General features: G+C 36.1%; 1 protein-coding gene across 1 annotated transcript in view; it reads left to right on the plus strand.

The window, feature by feature from the left end:
- The window catches only part of CACNA1D (calcium channel, voltage-dependent, L type, alpha 1D subunit), a gene marked incomplete at both ends in the record, with an annotated part of 98,580 nt that overhangs the window by 63,398 nt on the left and 12,339 nt on the right, over positions 1-22,843 (plus strand). Inside the window, 10 exons of the mRNA XM_010084543.1 lie at positions 67-79; positions 257-403; positions 1,092-1,293; positions 2,532-2,690; positions 4,017-4,127; positions 7,185-7,214; positions 9,687-9,770; positions 20,573-20,611; positions 21,034-21,162; positions 21,906-21,971. Coding sequence (XP_010082845.1) covers positions 67-79; positions 257-403; positions 1,092-1,293; positions 2,532-2,690; positions 4,017-4,127; positions 7,185-7,214; positions 9,687-9,770; positions 20,573-20,611; positions 21,034-21,162; positions 21,906-21,971 — 980 coding nt within the window. The remainder of the gene's footprint in view (positions 1-66; positions 80-256; positions 404-1,091; positions 1,294-2,531; positions 2,691-4,016; positions 4,128-7,184; positions 7,215-9,686; positions 9,771-20,572; positions 20,612-21,033; positions 21,163-21,905; positions 21,972-22,843) is intronic.

A 22,843-nucleotide genomic window follows, 5' to 3' on the forward strand; every position in this document is an offset into this window, starting at 1 on the left:
GAATGCCGGTGAGAACATCTTTGATCTAAGAATGACACATTATATTCTGAATAATTTGAACTGTAGCAGATACGTGCAGGCATGTGTCAGGCCGTTTAGGTTTGTGTAAATAGTCTTATCATTTCAAATCTGACAGAAAACACAGGTTAGCAAGGATATAAAACAAGCTTAGGGAAGGAGTAAAATAAACTGATTTGAACAGAGCATTGAGGCTGATTTAATATTTCACTACTGACAGTTTGTTTCTTTCCCACAGAGGGATATACATCGTTTATAAAGATGGAGATGTTGATAATCCAATGGTCAAAGAGAGGGTCTGGCAAAATAGTGATTTCAACTTTGATAACGTTCTGTCTGCTATGATGGCCCTTTTTACAGTATCCACTTTTGAAGGCTGGCCAGCGTGAGTGTTTTCACAGCATTGTTAAAATGGTTCCATTTTCCAGAACAGTTCCTTACCATTTACCAGGCATTTCTGGGCAAAAAAGCAGTCTTAAATTATGGTGTAAAAACTTATTAATGGAGGAAGGAAAAAAACCTACTGTCTTTCTGAATTTGTGCACTTTTCGTCTATTTCTTCGTTCAGCTCTGTAAAGGACAAACTTTTAAGATATTGTTTGATTACTAATCTTTCAGCTACTTTTGCTATAGTGACCTATTCTTTAGCTCTAATGGAAGTAATCCTTTTAGATGTTTATCTGTCGATGCCTTTTAGTACTAACATTAAAATTTTGGGCCTTTGAGTAAAACTCACTACGAAATTGGGCATTAGTACGCTGCATAGAAAGGCCCAGGAAGAGTGAACTACCACTCACTATTTCCCTAAATGACAAAAGTCTTAGAGGATAGCTTTATTGGGGGGAATAAAAAGTACAACCATTTGGTCATTACCTTGAGTCTTTTGGGAAAAAACCATATAACGTTGTGTGGTGGGATTCTTTTGGTTTTGATATGCTTGTAAGCACTGTCAATATCTAGAAAAAGATAACAGTGAACAGGAGACCATTTCTGAAATCTGTCCTCAAAGGCTGCATATTTTACTCTCTTGTCATTTTAATGCTAATAAAGATATAATTTTGTTTGTTTTCCAGGCTGCTATACAAAGCCATTGATTCAAATGGCGAGAATGTAGGACCTGTGTACAACTACAGAGTGGAGATCTCGATTTTTTTCATCATCTATATCATCATTATTGCTTTCTTTATGATGAACATATTTGTTGGTTTTGTGATTGTTACATTCCAAGAACAGGGAGAGCAAGAGTATAAGAACTGTGAGCTGGACAAAAATCAGGTTAAAATAAATAATGAACTTTTAACTTTTGGAAGTATTATTTTTTATTTATGCATGAAGAGTTTCTTTTCTGCTTTGGGTCAGAAGAGGGCACCAAACACATATCTTAGTACAAAAAACAGCGTTAGTACATACTGTCAACTGGTATTCAGGTCACTGCATGTTCCTCTTTCCGTAAGCACAACATATCAGTCTGTTTGGTGTGGAAGCTGTTACATTAAGCTTGTTAGCTTCTTAGTGTCTCACTTGCTGGTGTCACATTAAGAAGACTACAGCACTTGCCAGTTTATCCTTAGGCAGAGGTAGATTTTAAAATAAGAGCAGAAAAATAGATTGTGTGTTCTGAATAGACTGAAAGTGTTAAAAATGTTTTCTGCTCACCTCCTCCCCCCCATTTATTTAGAAATTCACCGGGGATATTCAGATTCAAATAAAACAAAAATCTGTCCCCTTTTTGCTTTTTATTCCTTTGACTGAGAAACTCGATCAGTTACCAGTTATGGTTTTTCAGGTACTCTTGTCCAAATGTAACACACTTAGTGTAAATGTAAACAAAGTTAACCATGAAACTTTATCCAGCATTCGTTCTGCATTTTGTGCCCCCTCAGTCAGCTTTTATGACATTCTACAAAAGACAAGTGGAAGGCCCAGCCTACCTGAGGACTTCAGGCACTAGTTGAGTAGGAGATGAATCCATGATGTTCCTACTATGTGACATCGTGTTCCTGGGCGATTTAACTGGACTGTTAGGAATAACTCTTCCTCGGTGTTTATTTTGCTGACTCTAGCATTTTATGCTATGCAGTTACATTGAAAATGGTTGAATGGTTGAAAACTTAAAGACACAGCGTGACTTACAGATGAATTAATAGCCATGCTATATACTATATAGTATATGCATATATAGTATATACTATAATACAGTTGGCAATGTACTACTGTATACTACTGTACTGTATAAAACTGAAACACTTCAGAATTTCCATGAGCATTATTTGATTCATTGTATGTGGCTGAGTAGTGTATATGATTAGGTACAGTTGCAAATAACCAAGTGAGGATTGGTAAACTACTTGGTTACTTTACTAACACTTAACAAAAAAACCAGCCCCTATATCCGGCAGATAGACTGCCTCTTTTTAAGACCTATATTTGACAATTTGCACTTACTAATTATATTATCAGTTGAATAACTGTTAGGTATAGTCTGACAATTTTTGATGCCTTTGCTTTTGCAGCGTCAGTGTGTAGAATATGCCTTGAAGGCACGTCCCCTTCGTAGATATATTCCAAAAAATCCTTACCAGTACAAGTTCTGGTATGTGGTGAATTCTACTGGATTTGAATACATCATGTTTGTCCTCATCATGCTGAACACACTTTGCTTGGCTATGCAGGTAGGAAAACCAGAAGCTCTTTTGAAGCTGTTGGCATAAACTGCAGGGGAGGAGTGGGTGATATAATGCATTTCATTTATAGCAACCTGTATTTTTTTATGAAGTGAAATTTTTTAAAAAAACCACCTCTGATCATAGTACTCTTCTGTGATGTGTTCTAATATGTTCAGCAATTCTCTGAAGTAAAATTGTTTAAAACAGCTTGATGTTGATGAAGGTCTTCCTAACCCGATCACGATCTTTGTGCTTTATTTTGTACCTGTAGTGTAATTTAATTTACATTATTTGTGTGTGTTCCCAAGATAATCCATGTGCAAGAAAATCTGAAGAGAACATAAAATCTAATGTTGTTTAGCAAATGTTTCCCTCAATCCCTCTTTTAGCTAATATATTCTTTTATGCAGTGCCTTCAAGCTTTACTTCACCTCTGTGTAGTTTCTGTGCTTTTTCTGTGTTTATTTTGTGTATGTACTAATCCCTGTTTGGTTGGATTGGACTGGATGATCTTTACAGGTACCTTCCAACCCAAACCATTCTGTGATATTTCTATCCGCTGCATCTATACCTTTTTCAAAGGTTTAAAAGCTTAATATATGGAACAACTCTAGATTTATGAGACAATGCAAACCTAATGCAAACATGTTTTCCTGTATTAGCTGTATATCTGTATGTACCTATGTCTACTTTTGCAGGTGTGGGGTTTTTGTGTGTGTATATATTATTCCAATTTTTCTGTGTTACATATGCAGTTCTTCACCAGCTACTACTTATCAACTTTTCCAAGCTGTCTCTTTCTTTTCTGTAGTACTTCAGATTTTGATAAGAAAAAGAATGGTTCAAATTCAGTTTACAAAACCATTCTATTTTTTTTTAGTAAACTTGCATGCACCGTTTCCTCTTAAAAATATCGCTCTTGCTCAATATATGTTACTCTGTGACTAACATATTGCAGGCTTTCTAAGCAGGTGTGAAACAAGGTTATAGCATTTTAAAACTGAGCATATAAAACCTGGGAAAATGCTGTTCTCGAATACTCCTCTTTTGAGGGAACAGTTTTCTTCTCAAAACCACCTCTCTGGAGAGTCCCTTAGGGTATAGAGGAATGACAGTTTTGTTCCACTTAGTGCCTAAACAGAATAGATTTAAACTCCATTCTTGACCAGAGATATTCAATTAGTCTTGTATGTACATAGGTGTGCATCATAAATACTACTAGAAAATATTTTTCCCATGCTGCATTTTTGCCAAATTTGTCTTAGGCTGCCTTACTTTCACTTAATATTTTAAAACCTTTACTACTAAAGGTATTGTATTTTTCCTTCACAGCACTATGGACAGTCTAAGCTCTTTAATGATGCAATGGACATTATGAATATGGTTTTCACAGGAGTGTTCACTGTCGAAATGGTTTTGAAACTGATTGCATTCAAACCCAAGGTAAGTTTTAGATGTGATTTAATTAGGTCATCACCACAGGAGTTAAGTATAACGTAAGTTTCACACTAGCTATGTATTATTCAAAGAACAAAAAGAACCTGTGTTTCCCACATTTAGCTGTCAGTGAAATCATAATAGAAATGTTAATCTGATAATATGTATATATGTAACACCAGGAGATGAAATGCAGATATCAGAAAAAATATTGCAAGGTGGTTGATGAGATCTGAAATATTTTGAAGTAATGAAAATGTCCTTTGGTAAATCAGAAAAATCATTTCCCATTATGAGCATTACCACTTCTGTTCATGGTACAACACTCATAACTTACTAAGTTAATCTCCAGTAAAGACCTGTATGTTATGTTATGTTAACTATTCTAAAATGCAAAATTATTTCTTCACGTTATAAAATATAGCCAAGTACAACAAACATAAACATAAATAATTTGCATGTTCTATAGCCTTTTTGGATTTGATGTTTTCAGTTATACATACACACTGTTTGATAGCGAGCCCCACAGTGAGCAGTTGATTCCTTGCCTTAAAGGGACACTGTCAAAAGGAATAGTGCAGACACATTTTCAAAAGTAGATTTGCAAGAGAAACGGATAACTATAGTTACCAATTGGAAAAAAAATATTAAAATCAGACTGTGGCAGTTAATGCAGTCTTTTAGTTCAGTTCTTGTACCCCATTTATGACAGTGCAAAAGTTAATGACAAACTAAACTAAATTTTCTTTTCAGTACAATTAAATCACTATTTATTCTGGGCTAAAATCTATGTAAGTAATTAAGTGTGGTCACTCATTATGTATGGAGTTTGAAAAAAGCCAGTCGTGCCATTTGAAGTTTACTGATCTCACCATCTAAGGCTGGTGTTTCTCATTTTCCATGGCCCTTCTGTTAAAGTAATCAGGATATCTGCATCTGGAATTGGCTGGGAACTGGGTCCTTGATGTTACATAGTGAACTGGATGACTGCAGGCTCTGTGGGCAGTCTCAGTCTTGCTTTAAACAAGCTAACTCTGGTATCTGGGGCAATACAGTCGTGGCTGCCCAGAGCTCAGCATGGAGTAGATGTATAACTACGTCCCATCTTTTCAGAACTATTTATTCAGCTTGTGTTTAGTCATGAGCTCGGCCGTGGAGCCTGAGCTACTTGATTTAAAGTGAGCTTGTATTTGCCTGCAGAAGTAAACAAGTTATATGTCACTTGAGGTCTGGTGTTGAGATGTGAAGTGTGGAGTTCTGGGTGAATGCTTGCCCGCTCCCGTAGTCTTGCTCTGCACTGTCCAGTCCATTGTACATTTCTAAAGAATTTATTTGTATTTTTGTGTCACCTATCTTATTTAAATGCTAAGGATTTCACGTTGAAAATAACACAACATGGGGCCCTAGAGCAGATAGCGCCGATGTGTGGACCAGAGTGTCATGAGTATGCTGGTTGTGTTTCCTGTTCTATATCTGTGTTTCACACTGAAGTTTCAGAAGATTTTGCTGCATTTTATCATCTGCTCTTTGAAAGAAGATTGTGAATCCTTGTACGATTCTCCATGCGCTTGTGACTGTAGTCAGAAGTAGCAGCTAATGCAAAGTATAGTGGTCTGATCACGAGTGTATAAATCACAGTGCTCCGTTTGTATGATGGACTTCCTGCTTGTTATCAAATGCAGTGTCTTAGTGCTGGTCTCTAAGACTTCGTATAACTTGAGTTTTAACTCTGTTGCAATGTGCTTTCTATCTGATCGGATGTTTTTACTGTGAGATCCCTGGATCTGAACCCTGAGGGTCTGAAGGGCAGACGCTGCCAGTGAAAGGTCCTGTTTTCCTGAATTTTTTTCCCTCCATAGATGCATAACACCTTAAACTTGTTAATTAGCAGGATATGGCTAACAGGCCATGATATTGATCAGACATTTGCAGAGATTAATTAGCAGGAAAGGAAGGGAGTTAAAGATCTTTAAGGTTGTTCCTGTTACTCTTTGAAGATTTAAACTTTTTTAATTGTCAGGTACCCTTTAACAGAACACCTATTGGCAACATATCTTACCTGGTTCATTAATAATTCCAAATCAGCCAGCAGGCTTAAGCAGAATGTGAGTGTCTTTTAGTAATCTAAATTTTAAACTAGATACTTGCTTAAAACAACAATGAATTGCTTAAACTCATATTAAGATTTAATAATAGTAGGAACAATCTGAAACCCAACTTAATGTTTCACTTTAGGGTCTGTGAGAAAAGACTGATTCATTTCCTCTGTGCTTGTGTCAGTGGTGGGTTTCTTACTCTAGTCTGGCAGAATGGACTGTTTTATTTATTAATTTTGTGCATTTAAAGAATTATTTCAGAGATGCTCAAAGTGTCAGATAAAAACCCCATTACTCTGTAAAAATAAGAAGAGATAAAAATACGTTAGTTTTTATCTCATCTGCTTGACAGTGTCCCCTTAATACGTTGACAAAAATCCTGTGAAATCTGTGATCTTTTGGTTTTGCTGGTTGTGCAAACTTAAGGCTACTATAAATTATTAATACTCTTACTATGATATCGTGTTGTTTAAAACCAAGGTACTGCAGACTGCCTTTCAGCTCTGGAAGATGTAAAACTCGGATAAGTGATAGTTATTAAAGGTGATGCTGAGTGTCTGGCACACTTCTTGACTGGGAGATTGGAACACACAGTACTTTGCAGAATGAGGCCCTAAATTTTTCAACAGAGTACTAAAAGGACTAAAATATTTGTGTTAGATATATAGAAACATATTTTGATGTTAATTCTCTATGCCTACATATTCCCCAGGATTTGTGATTTTTTATCCTTCAGCATTTCTCAATGAACAGATTTTTCATAATGTAAGTTCAAAGAGCAGCAGACCTTTTTTCTTCCTTTTGCTCTTCACATTGGCTACAGTCTGTTACTTAGTGTGGTTTAGTACAGTACAAAACAAAATACAGCTATGGAATCTAAAGTAATACATCAACACATACTGTATGTGCAGCTTCACGATAGCTAGCTGTTAAACTTGTAATGATTTTCCATGTCATTTTACATCAGATTTTTGTAAGAAAAAAGGAAAGATGGCTAGTAAGTGAATTGATTTTGGGTCATTGCAGTGGTGAAAACAACTTATTTGCATGATGTTTATTTGCTGTGACTTGTCCATTCCTCCCTTTTCCAAAACCATCTTTATTTTCTCTTAGTTTTTTTTGTTTATTTGTATGCTTTTGCTTTACATATTACTTTGAACAATATTTGTCTATACTGATGGAAAAGGTTTCATAAAATGTGTAAAGTATTTTAGCTGTATGGAATCAAAATGTGAATCTGGTATTTCAGTGCCTTATATTGCAGCATGTCTAGTGAAGTCACTTTTGCTATAGCTGAAATTAACCTTTATTTGGAGGACCTTTTTTTTTTTTCCCCATTGTTGTAGAGGAGGATGGATAGCACACCTCAGAATTGTGCTGGTTAGCTGTTTGCTGTTTGCCAGTAGTCTCTTCTGTGTATATATATAAATATTGCTATTTTAAAATCGAGAAAGAGCCTTCTTTTAAATAAGAGGAATAAGGAGTATGAGTAATCAGGAAGAATATTATGAGATCAGCTCCCCTTCTTTAGCTGGCAGCTGCTAATCTCTTTAGTGTTATAAATTCCAGTATTATTGACGTGGTTCAACATGGTGGTTAGTAGAAACTTTGGGAATGGCTTCTTCTTGTGAAGCGAGAGTAAGGAAGGAGCTATAGGGAACTGTGCAGGAGCTCTCAGAAATGGATGCATTTGTTCAGGAGGCAAATCCAGGAACATTGGCTTTTTCCCCAAGACTGGAATTAAATGATTAATCCCAAAGACCCAAAGCATGTGGCACAAAGGGCTGTAGTGATAATCATACTCTGATCTAATTTCCTCTTCCTTAAATGAGGGAATGATTATAGTAATTTGTGTTTTAAAAGAGCTAAAAGAGAGTAGCATTAGAAATATCATGAAGTTTTCCTGACTGTGCAGTGCTTACTCTCCTAGAATATGCTGTAAAGCTGTCTTCTCTAGCAGCTGTCTGATAGTCTCCAAGAGCAAATTTCCACATGAAATTAGCTTTTTTTCAGATAGTAAAGCATTCAAGTGTCACCTTTAAACTATGAAGTTACTAGAAATTCTAACAGTTTAAAATCTTGAGAAAAATATTGTCTAATTCTAAAATTTTTGTAGCAGATTTTGCTTTTGTATGCTAACACCACATGTAACAACTTAAACTACTCAATGAAAACATTACCTTATAGTAAACAGTGCAATAATAAGTGTTACTAGACATAAAGTTAGATGACACACTTGTAATTTTAAGCTTGTGCTAAATTTATTTTTTAGACCTTTAATACTGTCTGAAAAGTTAGTATTTTTAAGTTACCAGGAAAGCAGAATGTGTACAAAATGTACACTTCAGCCTTTGTCATGCAATGCACATTCCTTAGTCATGGTTGGCTGATAAATTAATATATCTAAATGAGATAAAGGGCAGCTACAGTAATTTTTGCAGTTCTGAATTTCTGTAATAACTAGGCAAAATTCACATATCGCAGAAAACCTACGTATCTTGTCTCTGTAGAGTTGCCTTGAACAGAATAATACATACTTGATTTGTTCCCAGTGACAGATTGATCCTGGAACCTACCCCAAGGTTTCTTCTGAAATATCTTTTTGCTCAAGCGTGGGGTTTTGATGCCAGTAGACAGCTGATTGTACGATAGAACTTTATAACTATTTGCAGCAGTGTACCAGTAACGTACACATAGGGAATATATTTAAAGCCATAAAATGTCAGAAAGGTGACTAAGCAATTTATGAAAATGAATTTTCAGACATTGGACAGGCTGCATTAAAGGCATTAAGAAATTGCTCAAGTTGCTATGGTTCCTTGCACTGACTTTGCTGGTTACAGAATCAGGCCCTGACTGCAGATGTAGTGTGAGTTCCATGTTAAACCTAGTTTACGAATAGAAGAGTAAGTTGGTTCTCAAATATTTATGCACAGTTCCACGTTAATAATTGTGCATGATTAACCAGTGATGAGCTTTCCCCCTTTGAATATTTTTATCAGTCACGTAGATAGGACTGTCGTAAAGTCATTAGTGTGAAGGAGGTTTCAATTGGCTTGGTCCTGTAGAAATATTATTGAAGGAACTTTGTTGCGCTTGTTAGGGTATAAATGTTAGAATTTTTCAGCCTTACTAGAAGTCCAAAACCAGTTTTGGATGATGGCTTGCTTGTCAACGTTGTGCTTATACGATGGTGTGTTATGCATGTGTACTGCGTGTGTCTGTGCGCGTGTGTGTCCGTGTGTGTGTCTGTACATGTATATATATAAAGTATATATATATACACACACATGCACTTATGTGTTGCTTTTCCTTCAGTAGGCAATATTGTTTGTTTTGTTTTGTTTTCTCATTAGACCACAGGTTTTGTTTAACTAATTTCTGTTTATGCAAAACTAAACAGAAGTATGCAAATATTTGACATTTCATGTGTAATCACAAACGTTTGCACCCTGCCTGCTCTGTTCAGGGCTATTTTAGTGATGCCTGGAATACGTTTGACTCCCTCATCGTTATTGGCAGCATAGTAGACGTCGTTCTCAGTGAAGCTGATGTGAGTATACCCCAGCTTACTTTTCCCAGTCCCTACTTCTCTTTCTCTGTCTCCCCACTATTTCCATCATCTGGACAAGTCACAGATTTTGATCTGATGTTTCTAAAGTTTGAGTACAGACCAGTCAGGTCAATTATGTTGATATGGGAAATAAATAGCCTTTTTTTCTACCAATTTTTTTTAGCTGTGGAAGGGAAAGATTAGATTGTATAGTGGTACATCGGAGAAGCCTAGAGTGTTTCTGTGTTATAACACTGTCCTTTTCTTCTCTTTTTCTGTTTGTGTTTCCCTCTTGCTCTCTTTCTGCTGAATGCTTGTCCTAACAGCACTATTTCACTGATGCATGGAACACTTTTGATGCCTTAATTGTTGTTGGTAGCGTCGTTGATATTGCTATAACAGAAGTTAATGTAAGTAGCAACTGTTCATGCACTAAAAAGTAATTGCTGTCATCAAGAAATACAGAAAATGTAAACTTTATCCCCCAAAATCCTTCTTTAGAGAAGTATGTTTTATTCTGGAATCAAAGACTGAAACATTGATATAGATGTTTGTACAAGCTGGTATTATAAATCTATATACCTGTATAGTTGCACATACGCACAGCATAGAGAGACAATGAGATTTATATTTTTTCTATATATGTACAAAAATATTTAAAGCATTTTATGTTTAAAATAAAGTAATTAAGCCTCTGTTAGTATTTTACTTGAAACCTAGTGATTTTTGTAGGTAGCTTGACCAAGATAATTCAAGATCCTGTAAGTTGTTTCAGTGGCTCATTTTAATAAATAATGATTTTTTCTCTGTGGGAGGTTTGGTTTTTAGAGTGATGTTAGTATTCATATCTCATGAGGTAGCAGAAGGGTACATAGAGAAAGTAAGGCTTTCCATGCTGTGGAAAATACAATGTTATTTTTTCCTGTTCCTTTTGCTTTTCTCATCCTGCAGCAAATGTTTTGAAATTTGAATTACTCTTAAAGTATTTGGAAAACTCCATCTTTTCACCAAAATTTTGACTGATGACCATTATGCATATAGGTGTTTCGACAACAGAAAGATCCCTTTCCCTAGAAAAAATATGGAAACACTGATTTTTACTTCTTTTTTGTCTGACTTGCTGGTTTTAACAAGGAAAGCTGTATTATAAATGAAAGGTAACAAAATACATATCAGTTCTGTTGCAGATATGCAAGTGCTTCCCATACTTACATGTTTCTTTGTTTAACTAGTCAAAATAAAATTTCAGAGGAAAGTGCCTGTTCCCTCTAATGCTTCTTGAGGTCTCAAAAAGGGAGACTGAAGAAGGTGAGACTTTGATCCAGCCCAACCACTGAAAGTGCTCAGGGAAATCAGTAGGTGAGGTTAGTGTATTCCACCTCCTGAAGATTTGACCTGTTTATCATTCCGAGAGCTAAGTTACCCAGAAATACCCATGATGCAGGAGATCTCCAACATTCACATATTTTCCCTGTATCAAAGCACAGGTTAATTGAGAAAGCTGGAGATTTAAATAGTGGCTTGATATTTTTTTGAAGATGTTCAGCTTCCATGTTTTTCTACAGCAGTCATATTTTATGAGCTCACAAATAACATTCCACTTCTCTTAAATTTGTTTGAGTAAGCTATTTGCTGGACAACTTTTTTTTTTTTTTTTTTTTTTTTTTTCCCCAGTGGATTTTATTACTTACCCAAATGGTTTCTTTTCAGTAGGGATATTTAATATGTGTCATCTTTCAAAATACTACTAAATTTTAATAGGTACCCTTCAGTGGTGAGTATTTAAGTTGCAGTATCTCTATCATATTTTGGGAGAGTAAATCCATCCTGTGGTTATTATTGCCATTCAATTGAAACAGCTTTCAGAGAAAACACATTTAAAAATTTATTTTCCAACGTGATTCATGTTAGGAGCCCGATTCTTAGGATCACATTCCTCCAGTCAGTAGCAGAAACTGTATCCTTTACTCCATGTAGACAGTACCTTGTTTTTGGAATTGTGAATACCACGATAATAAAATTGTCTAGGAACATGGAATAGAAATTGTGTTTGAAAAAACTGTGATCTGTTTCAGGCATTCCAGGATGAGGAAGATGAAAAAATTACATAGTTCTCAAGTAAGATCTGCCTTTAAGGCAGTTTTTGGCTTTCAGAGCATTGTTCAGATCAGCAGACCACCTACTAGGAGCTTGGATTTGTCAGGCTGGTCTTGACTGAGGCCATGATTTGATGAGGATTTCTTTTGGCATGTCCACGAGCCTAAGCAGCCTTCGCCCACAGCCCTTCTTACCCCCATAGCTACGTGAGCTGTGCCTCCACAAGAGTTTGGGGACTTCACAGTTGGCTGGATGAGGTGCTGAGCGCAAAGTATTGGCAGAAGTGTGGGCAGTGTCAGGGCAGAAATCGGTGGATGAGGCCGCTGACAAAGGAAATGTTTCTCATACTGTGCCTGTACAGAGCATGTTAGCATTGGCCTAGGCAACATCGATTAGTGGCAGTAGCTGCTGTTGAGAAACAGTGATGTCTGTAGTTTCTAATCGTCTTTAGTTCTATTCTATTTGGTAAGTGTAGTGATACCTATTATAAATGCATTTCAACCAAATACAGAAAACAAATGTATTCTTTTATCCTTTAAGATAGCAGAATATCACAGAGCCTGTCAGCCCCCCTTAAAGACTGGAAATTTCTGTATAAAGCTGCAAATTCCACACTGCTGTTTCAAAGAGTAAACAAAATCAGAATAATTTTAAGGCTGATTCGATTTAAAATTCTTTCCTGATTTTATGTTAAACTATGAGACTCACGACTGACTGCATTACTGGAGAGAACATGGAGGAGTGAGTTGACACATCTTTAGTCCTTTAGTCTGATCCTTAGACTTCAGATTGATTTTGCTTAGTTCTGAGTGGGCCATGGATCTTCCTGTCTGTGAACTGAAGGAACCTGAGCTGACAGGGAGGGTCAGTCAGCACAGAACTTCATTGTCTCACTGAGACATTTCTTGAAGTATAATTACAGTTCATGCAGTAGATTTTTAAAACCTGCCTCTATTTTGGTTTTGGGGTTTTTTAGTTTGTTTGGTTTTGGTTGGGGTTTTTTTCTAGAAAAGTTTGGGTTTAGACATTCAGCTTGAGCAACTACACTTTACTCACTATTTGCATTCACAATAGTACTGGTGTAGATGAGCAAAGTATCTGAGGAGCCTGAAAAGACCAATCATTCAGAATAGTTTTGCCTAATAACTGCAAAATGTACTTGATTGTGAAGAGATGGAAAAATGTCTCAGTTGTACTTCTGTGACCGCAGAAGATGTCCCTGTGTTTAACACTGTATGGGCAGTGTTAGTTTGACAGCATTACTTGTGACTGATCACTGCTGAGCTTTCAGCTGTGAGGAACACTGTCATTTTAAATAATTCACACAGTTACCTTGAAAATATTCTGGAGATACTTTTCTTCAGGAAAAGTACACGCCACAGTCAACAACTAGCACTGTAATTTCTTTGTTTTTCATGCCATACTCACTAGAGAAAAAAGGCTTATCTTTGATGTCTTCTTCACACAGCAGGCTATTTGTGTACTAAGTATTGTCTGTTTCTGGTCTTTTTCACTTTTTTGTGCTTTGTTTGTGCAAGTCATTGATGTAGTACAGCTTCAGTATGTTTCTGGGCTTGATTTCCCATTTTCAGCATGAAACAGTGAATACTGCAGAGTGTACAGGGAAATTTAGAATTTTCTTTTATTGTTTAGATTCTACTGAATTATTCTTACTTCATTAGTTTTGTGTAAATTTCTGTAATACAAAGTCAATATTTTAGAATCTTTTTCCTAACATTTTATTGGCATTCTGATTTGTGCCATTCCACCTGTATTTTTTTTACCTAACACTGACAATCCTGGGAAATCTTACAGCTAAGATGCTAACAAGACTTGGTTTTCAGTGGGATTTTGAGCACGATTGAAATGGCACCTGGGAAATTTCCCACTATAGAAACTTCTTAAACTGAGGCAGCTCAGCCTTGTTTGAGGGGTGATCTGAAACCGCGTAGATTGCCAGCACTAATGTAAAATCAGCTCTGGTTGCAGTTGTAACTGCATGAGTACAGCCATCTTAATTGATCAATGTAAAAGAAGACTTGAAAGAATGTGAATGCCAAAATTAATGTACTCAAGATGAACTAAACATTCCTGTAGGTTTGCATATATAATTGCCTCATGCTGTGGAAATGACTCAGTATCATTCTGATAGTCCAGCTGTGTACATGTAGACTAATTCCAAAGACCGGCAATTTCCTCTAGTATGTAATGTTTGTATCTGACCCATTGTTTTCAAGAGAGGGGACTGGACTTTCTGGTTACCTGTGACCTTGATTTCAGTATTAAATTCTGGAAATTAAATGTCATCTCTTTATTTTGTTGTTCTTTAAGTTTTTTAATAATGTATATGGTGCCCTGAGGCTGATTCTTCTGATCTAGTAACCTCCCATTCACATATAATCCAGGAAATTACTGTGTTTTGAATATTTTGGTGCCTGTGGAAATCAGTGTTTAATGTGTTCAGCAATTTACAGAACTGTTCCACATCCTCATGGACTGGATCAGTGACCAACTCCAGAAATGAACCACCTCAGAGCAACATATATTTTGTCAAGACACTATTTTCTATGATTGTTTTCTTGATTTACTCTGTCATTTAATATCCTTTCCTTTAACCAGTTCTTCTTTTATGAACCTAATTGGTTTTCATGTTCATTTTATTTTTAGAAATTTTTAGAGGCAAGTATATATAAGTAAATATATATGGTATAGCGATAAAAAAAATTAAAAACACTACTAAACCCTATGTAATTATTTTTGGGTTTTGTGACTTTTTGTTTTCAAAAAGTATCACATGACACACAAGATCTTGTATGGTCATGAAATGGTTCCTTTTCAATTAAAAAAGCAGAGTAGTGGTTGTGAGACACCAAGTGTGGTCAGTCCATTCTGGAAGATGGACATACATAACTTTAGACAATGAGAGGAAAATAAATTGAAAATAAATTCTGAAAAAATGAGTAAATTCTTAAATGGAAATAACAGACAAGCTTCAACCTGGCCTGTGTAGACATTATCTTATTTGGCAACTCAGAAACCATTTGGATGACCAGCACTGAATGACTTAGAGGCACGATCACATTGTTACTGTAGCAAGTACAAAGGTTTTAATTCACATTTTTTATTTAATTTTCTTTCACCATTCGTGTGCTGCCAAAATATTGAGAAAATAATGGAGAGTTCACTTTCCTCCTCTTTTTTGCAAATGTTTAATGCAGTCCCTATGACACTAATTTTATGCTTGAAGTTAAGTAAAATTCAAGTTCTTTGCTGAAATAGGACTTAGAGGATCAGCACTGATACCTTCCTCCTGAGCCCCTCAGGAAAACCTGTTTGTCTTGAATCGCCACTGTAAACACGTGAGGCTTATTCAATGCTTAGACTACTGGAACAGCTAACAGTGGTTAGTAGCAGTGGCAGACCTCAAAAGAGTCTCTCGCAAAACCAGAATTGGATGTTCTGCCATTTGACAAGGAGGAGCACCGTTACTACCATTTCAGTACTATGCAGTGCATAATGTTGACTTGTGAACAGTGGGATGCTCTTTTTGTTTGCCAGACTGCTAGTGGAGTGTGTGCTTTTATATAGTTGCCCACTCCCCTAGTAACTGGTGGGACGGCTGATCTTGCTTTTGCGGAGGAGTAGATTAAAAACTTCATATCTACCTCCTGTAAGAAATTCTGTATTCCAGTTTTGAACAAAAGCACTGCAATTCAGTTTGAATCCCACTTTATGTGTCAGTATCATGTGTTAGAATTTATGTTTTGTTGTTAGTAATCGCTATTTTTTGGATACTGTTAATACATTTTATAGACTTCTGCAAATGGATCTCTTTAGGCTTAAGGATAGGTCAGAAAAATACATTCTCGTATGGCTTTGCTTTCATTAGTATGAAGTCTTATTGCAAAATGAAATCTATACTGTGTTTCAATATTTACTTTTGAAATAGAAGTAAATTTCTGAGCTGCTTTCATTAAAGCGTTAATACTAATAATTTACTTTATTGCACAACTGAGTATTTATTAGTTATCATAATAATAACCTATGCAATCAACATGTTAGTTATGAACTTAGAGTTTTAAATACATCTTTTACAAGGGAAAAGATAATTTTCTTTTTATCTACTCTGGGTTCTTGACATTGATTCAAAATTTTTACTAAATTATCTAAATGGGCATTTGGTTCATGTTGAACAGGGAGTATAGAGAGCTCTGATAAGACCATGAAGAAAATTACTTGCAAGCACACTTGAATTCCCGTAATTATTCTCTGAACAAGTCATATATGTATATACATACATGCATACAGACACACATATGCTACGCATTTCTGAAGATATTTTGGCAACCTGAATGCTTTCCTATACGTGTTATTGTCATCATATATATTTGTCGTTCAGATGCTTCCTTCTATATTTGTAATCATGATTACATCAGCATTGTGCATTGATTTGTTTTGGCATGCTCTTGTACCTCTTGGCACAACTGGTAAAAAGAAGCGTTTCAGCAACACTGTGTACTAATATCCACTGGTTTTCACCATGTTCATTTTTTCTTAAACACAGAGCTACAGTTTGCTTCCAATGCATGATGCAATCTGTTTCACGCTGTTTGAAGTTTTGACATTGAAGCTTTTTTCAGTTAGGATGTTTATTTCAAACTTCTGTTGCAATATGAAGAGTGTAATGAGGACTTACTGTTTAGGAAATGTGTTAAATTTTTCATAAGCAGCAATAAATACTTGACCAAAATTGGTAGCAGCTTGCAAACATTTTAATCAGTGAGTCAGAAATTCAGGTTAGTCATTGGTTAATCATCTTTGAGGATTGGGATTGTTTGGGGAAGAAAGCTGCTGTGTTAAACTTCGATTAAGAAAAAAGAAAAATCATATGTTACTGCCTATTTGAAGTATTTAAGAATTGGCTTAAAATTACATAGTTATGAAGTGCTTTGCTGAACTAGGCGCTCAGTGTAGCTGGCACATGGCTGACAGAAAAGGGAGAATAATGAAACCAGTCTCTGTCCTCATTTATCTCAGTGAAAGCGGAAACTTAATTTATTCTAGCTGTGCCCCTTACCAGACTTTTAGCAGTGATCCCAGAAGCACATCTGTCATCTCAGGAGTCACATAGTCTACAGGGGACAAAAAAAAATCATAATAATGACCAGCCAGTCCCAAAGCATTTGGGACATGAGTAGTCTTGGAATGATTGGTGGGAGGTGAGGGGAAAGAGGAGGTTGTAGGTAAATTGTCTGACTGCAGGCAAAATTTTTATTCCCATTCTTGTCACCAACGATCATTCAAAGAGACACTCTCCTCAACCTGGCCCCCTCCATCTCAAGTCTGTTCTAATACTTTCCCTATATGTACATAATGTGCCATCTACTTACGTGTGTTCACGTCAAGTAATACTACTGAAGTTGCAAATAAGGTTATGTGTTTGGGCAGTATAAGTGTTTTTCTTATCTGTAGGAAGCAGATGTTCTCCGTTATTGTCAATCTGTCATTGTTACTGAAGATTGTGTTAATCTTAGTTTTTCAGATCTTAGTATTACTTCATGCTGGATGGACACACATAAATGTTAACTAACTTTGTCTCTTAGATGAGCATTTCCTTTATAAATAAGTACAAATTATGTTTTTTTTGTGGTATACCGCTATATTAGCTTCATTATAGTTAGTATTAGGAATATAAACTAAGCTTCTATATTACCAGAGGGAAATGCGAGAGAGGGTAAAAAATTAGATACACTGACTTTAAAATGTCAGTACCCATACCACTTGGCTAATGATGGGCGGAAGTTGAATATTTTCAACTCCAGGAGGAAAAAAAACCTCTAGTATCAGGAGTTTGTTTTTATTGTTTGTTTCTAGCATCTGTCTCCACCTTGATATTTTTGTACCATTTACTTTTTGTGAACGGGGTTTTTTTCTTTTTCATTCCTGGCCTGCTCTTTCCAATGTCCATAATTTATAATCTCTTGCATATGACATCCTAACACTTCCCAGCAGCAGCAGAGCAGCCATCAGAAGCAAGGGATTAGGACTGCTTAGTCCAAAGAACCTGAAAAAGAGGGATTTATGAGAGAAGCGTGCATTACGCAGTCCTGTGCATACACAGACTCAGTGCCCTTCAGACAAAAAAAAAATAATTGAGGAATATTGCAGTCATCATTCCCGAGCACCTGCAGTAGAACAGTTCACATAGTGTTGGTAATCTGACCTCTGGCTACATTTTCAAAAGTGGGAAGTAATTATTAAGATAGTTATATGTAGAAAAGTGTTTTCTTACTGACTTTTCCTTCTGTGAGAGTTTTTTCATAACCAAATTGTAATGCATACTCCTCATTATTTTTTCTTTTGTAAAGCAATTAAATAAAAATCTGCAGGGCTAAAGTATCATTTTTCTTTTCTTATCTATCCCATTACAAATTGCTATCCTAATACTGTTCCTAGCTTGTTTGGGGCCCGATCCTTCTTGTGTAAAAGCTAGTGGGAAAAATTCCCAAATGCAAACCCCAGCATTTTACTTAATTTTTTAAGAATCAATTTGTGATGATACTGTAATTTAATCTGTTCTGTGTCTGTCAAATACTTCATTTAATTTTTGATGATACAAAATATTGAATGCTAAGTAAGTAATTTGCTCACTGATTAAGACAGTATCAAGCTCTGCATGAGCCAGTCACCAGAGATTAATATGAAATTTCAGGCTTCGTCTGCAGGAGGTATAATGAAACCCTTTTTCTTTAAAACTTTCAGATAAAAAGGATTTTTTTCTCTGTACTGAAAAGTCAATAGCAATGTGGGTCTGTGTACACTAGTAGAGGTTTGTGATTGAAGTAGGTAGACAGTTTTACAAGATTGTTTCCCTGTTTTATGATATTTTGGCATTTATGATGTTTGTAATTATGAATTTCTCCTTAGTCTACTTTTTGGCGGTTTTGTTTCAAATTGTTGAAGTGTGCAGGGAATTTCTAATGCAGCAACTTCTTTCATTGACAGCATATATTTTGTGCTTAGATGTTACAGCTGATTTTACAAATACTCTCCTTACTGAAGTCTAATGAGAACGTCTGGGTTTTGGTTAATATTAATGCATCAATTTAGTAAAAACCCCTTAAACAGTTTTAAACCTCTTTGTTTCAGAAAATACTGATATCCTGGCAGGGCAGTCATGTGTGTATATATATATATATATATATATATGTAGATTCCACGTTTTTGAACAAAGTTATTTTTACCTCATTTTCCCCTTGTGATACCTTTATATTATATATGTTTTGCAAAAAAGTAATTGACAAAACAGTTAGTATTTTAATAAATACTGCTAATGATCTGACTTTGTAACAGAGTACCACCTATTCTTGCTTTTTTACCATAGTATGTTTGTAGGATATACTGCCAGTATTTTCAGCAGAATCAGCTCCTCTTTTCTCTTCCTTCTCCCCAGGTTTTATCTTGGGTAACAGGAAATTTGAGTTTTTACTCAGCTGAAGCATGGCATTGAGAGTGTGTCTGATGCACCCACAGTGTGTTGGAAGCAGCAGTGAGGAGGCATCATGGTTACTGCTGCTATATGTGACAATAAGTTTGAAAGGTGCCCCTTTAAAAGGAGGATATTTTAAGCAGTAGAGTAGGACCCATCCCTTGGATCTAACATCCAGAATCCCATTTGTTCTAGTGCTATAAATGTTTTTAAAGACACTTCCATTCAATTTTGGAGGAAGCTGCTTGCTTCTGCACTGAGATTCACAGCATAGACAGTTGGCCCTTTAAGCTTTGCTAGCTGCTTCGCTGAGTGCCTGACCATTTAGGATATTGAGGCAGTTTCTCTAAAGATGGACAGAGACATTATAAAGAGAGAAGCGAGTTTCTTCACAGAACATGAGAGTTTGTCTTTGTGAACAAGGGGCAGGTGTGTGCCTCTCTCCTCCCTGTAGCTCCTGAGGGTTGTACAGATCTGTTCCAAGTGTCAATCAAATCCTGAAGACCTTTCCCATGCCTGATGCTGTTACATCAGCTCAGGTATTTGAGTGCTTTGTAGATGGTGAGAGAGTACAGGTACTGCCTTCTCATTTGCACCTCTACGGGAGGCTTAGCCTTCATGTCATTGTGCTAAAAATATTTGTGTGTCACTTTGGCAGAGAGAGAATCTGTCCTTGTTAAGTGCTGCAAAACCCAGTGTTCATCTCTGAGTTGACTCAAGTGAATTACTTGGCTTTTTGCTATGCCTGATGTGATATAAAACATGATTACTTGGATATCGTTAGATTCCAGTGATGAAGGAAGTAATCTTCAAGAAGAGCGCAGCAGAAAAGGGACCTTGGAAGGCCAGTTTGACCCCAAAGCTTTGCTCATGAATTTTACTTAGGCTTACTGCTACAATTTTGTACAACGTGTGGAAGTCAATGGCTAATTTTGTTTGGCTTACGTAGGAACAGATATATTATTTTGTATTTTCTACCCATTGAGTCTTTTAAACATGTTTTATACTAGTAGATTTTACTATGAGTCAGCCAACATGAAATGCTAAAGGGAAGGCTTTATTAAGGATATTAATGTTTTGTTCAGGAAGTATACTGAGTTGAAAGATGTTAATTTACATTTAGAAATGAAAAATGTCCTTCCTTCTGTTTACGGTTAAGCTGATTTTTTTGATCTTTTATTTGATTTTAATATTTAATGTTCTTAATTTCTTAAAGCCAAAGCCAACTGAAACAGTCACAACTGATGAGTCTGGGGTAAGATTAGTAAACTGACCCCAGTGGTTTTACCTCTACTTGAGTTTATTCTTTTTTACCATGTCTATTTTCCACTGATTTTTTTTTCTGTATTTTTGTAACTGTCTTACTACAAAGGTGTTATGCAGTGGTTTGCATTCGTTGTCAATGTACTATCGAAGTCTACTACAAACAAACCCAATATGATCCTTATTAACGAACCAGAAAACTTGGAAATGCATGTGATGTGTGAAGCATTTCTACAGGTCTTGTGTTTTTAGCATGTAATTTTTCCTTTCATATCATGCTTATCAAGGTGAAAAAGGCCCTCAAGATACATTTTCAAATCTTACCTCTTCCACCTTTGCATTTGATGTTGTTTTTCTGGAAGTGTTGCATATTTGAGTTTGTATTTGGTTTGACTTCTCCATGATGCTCTTCAGAACTCTGAAGACAGCGCTAGAATATCCATCACATTTTTCCGTCTCTTCCGGGTGATGAGGTTGGTGAAGCTGCTTAGCAGAGGAGAAGGAATCAGAACTTTACTGTGGACATTTATTAAATCATTTCAGGTTAGTAAAATTTATTTCAATTTGCTTTATAATTACAGCCATTTATACACCAAATTTTATGAAGCAATACCCTGCAGAGTGCAAAACCCATTTCTTTTGAAATTCATGCTATCAATAATGACATGTTTAAATATATTTGCATGCTAATGCCAAAATAAATTTCACCAGTTACTTCAATGAGTCCAAGGGTCATTCTTTGTCATCTAATATTAGCTGTTACCATGAGATTTCTACAGTATTTGATAAGAAAATATTTGGTATATCTAAAAGGGATAGGATACGTTTGACACAGACAGGTCTCATAATTCCGCAAGTTTTATTAGATGACTAATAAAGAGGAATTTAATCTATTTTTTATATAAAACTGATTTCGTAAGTGTAACAAATAGATATTTGAATCTTTGCTCCAGAAAACTCTGATGAATGTGAAGTTAATGAAACTCCCTAACTGTAGAAGGAAGTATCTTTGTGTTGTCAGGATCAGTAATGAAAATAAAATTTAAAACTGCTAAAGAAGATTCTTCGCCCTGGATCACTGGCAGAAATAATTTAAAATATAATGAAGCTTGTGTTCATTGTATGCATCAGAATATTAAGAGTGACAGCTAATAACATTTTAAGCACTTGCATAGGAAGAAAAACCTTGGAAAAGCCTGTGTTGTACAGTGAAATTCTTTTCGTAAATGGAAATTGAAATTATGGTGTGAACTTATTAAAAGACAATGCACCCGTCCTATTTCTAGGCTCTGCCTTATGTCGCCCTTCTGATAGCCATGCTGTTCTTCATCTATGCTGTCATTGGAATGCAGGTAATCATAGAATTTTTTTAGCATTAAACAAAAGTACAGTGTTGGCTGCTCTGAGACTTGTTTGCTAAGGCGCTTATTGAAACATTCCTTTGATACTGGTGCTACATATAATGCAGAGCTTTCAGAATAATGTAAAAATCTTCTTTTGGCTATGATTTTGCAAGTCACAAAATCCAAAAAGAAGAGAAGAGATTGGTGGGAGCTTATAGTGTCTTGGTTTGCTGAAAGGAGCCACTCCTCTTCCATGTACTGTGAAGCTTACTCCTATGCATGAATGTATGAAAGAATGCATGGCTGATTTTTCACTGTAAACTTGTTTTGAGAATCAGACATTAAAACTCCAGCTTTTAATTTTTTTTAAAGTCTTTCCTGCATGAAAAGAATAGAACAAGAATAAACATCTGGCTTAAGATTTAGGCACAGCTGAGTCTGTGGTTAATCAAGAGTAGGATGTATGTACAAGACGTACAAGCACAGAAAGGGTTTGGATAAGTTAAAATGGAAAAACGGGGTGTTGGGATGAAGGTGCCACTCCTCACACCAGCATCAGTGCTGTGTTAACTAGAGATAGTGCGATAGGAGAAACCTGCCAGGAAACTATTCCTAGAAGTCATACTACTGGGCCAGTTCTAGTGGGAGGGTGGCATAGCTGTTTGAGAGGGGACTGCACAGACTGCAGGAAAGAAGCAGATAAAGGCACTGAGCGTGGAGCTGTGGTTGGGAGTGTGGGTTGGGTTGCATGGTAGTCTCTGCACCACACATGAGATCTAGTGCTTGCCTAAGGAGGTGCCTGAGGAGCATGGCTGGGTCACCATCAACACTTTGGCAGAAGTTCCTGTTAGGTGTCCTGAATTTGGGCTGCAGTTCTCTCC

This window comes from Pterocles gutturalis, unplaced genomic scaffold (assembly GCF_000699245.1).
Source record: "Pterocles gutturalis isolate BGI_N339 unplaced genomic scaffold, ASM69924v1 scaffold1280, whole genome shotgun sequence".
Lineage (NCBI taxonomy): Eukaryota > Metazoa > Chordata > Aves > Pterocliformes > Pteroclidae > Pterocles > Pterocles gutturalis.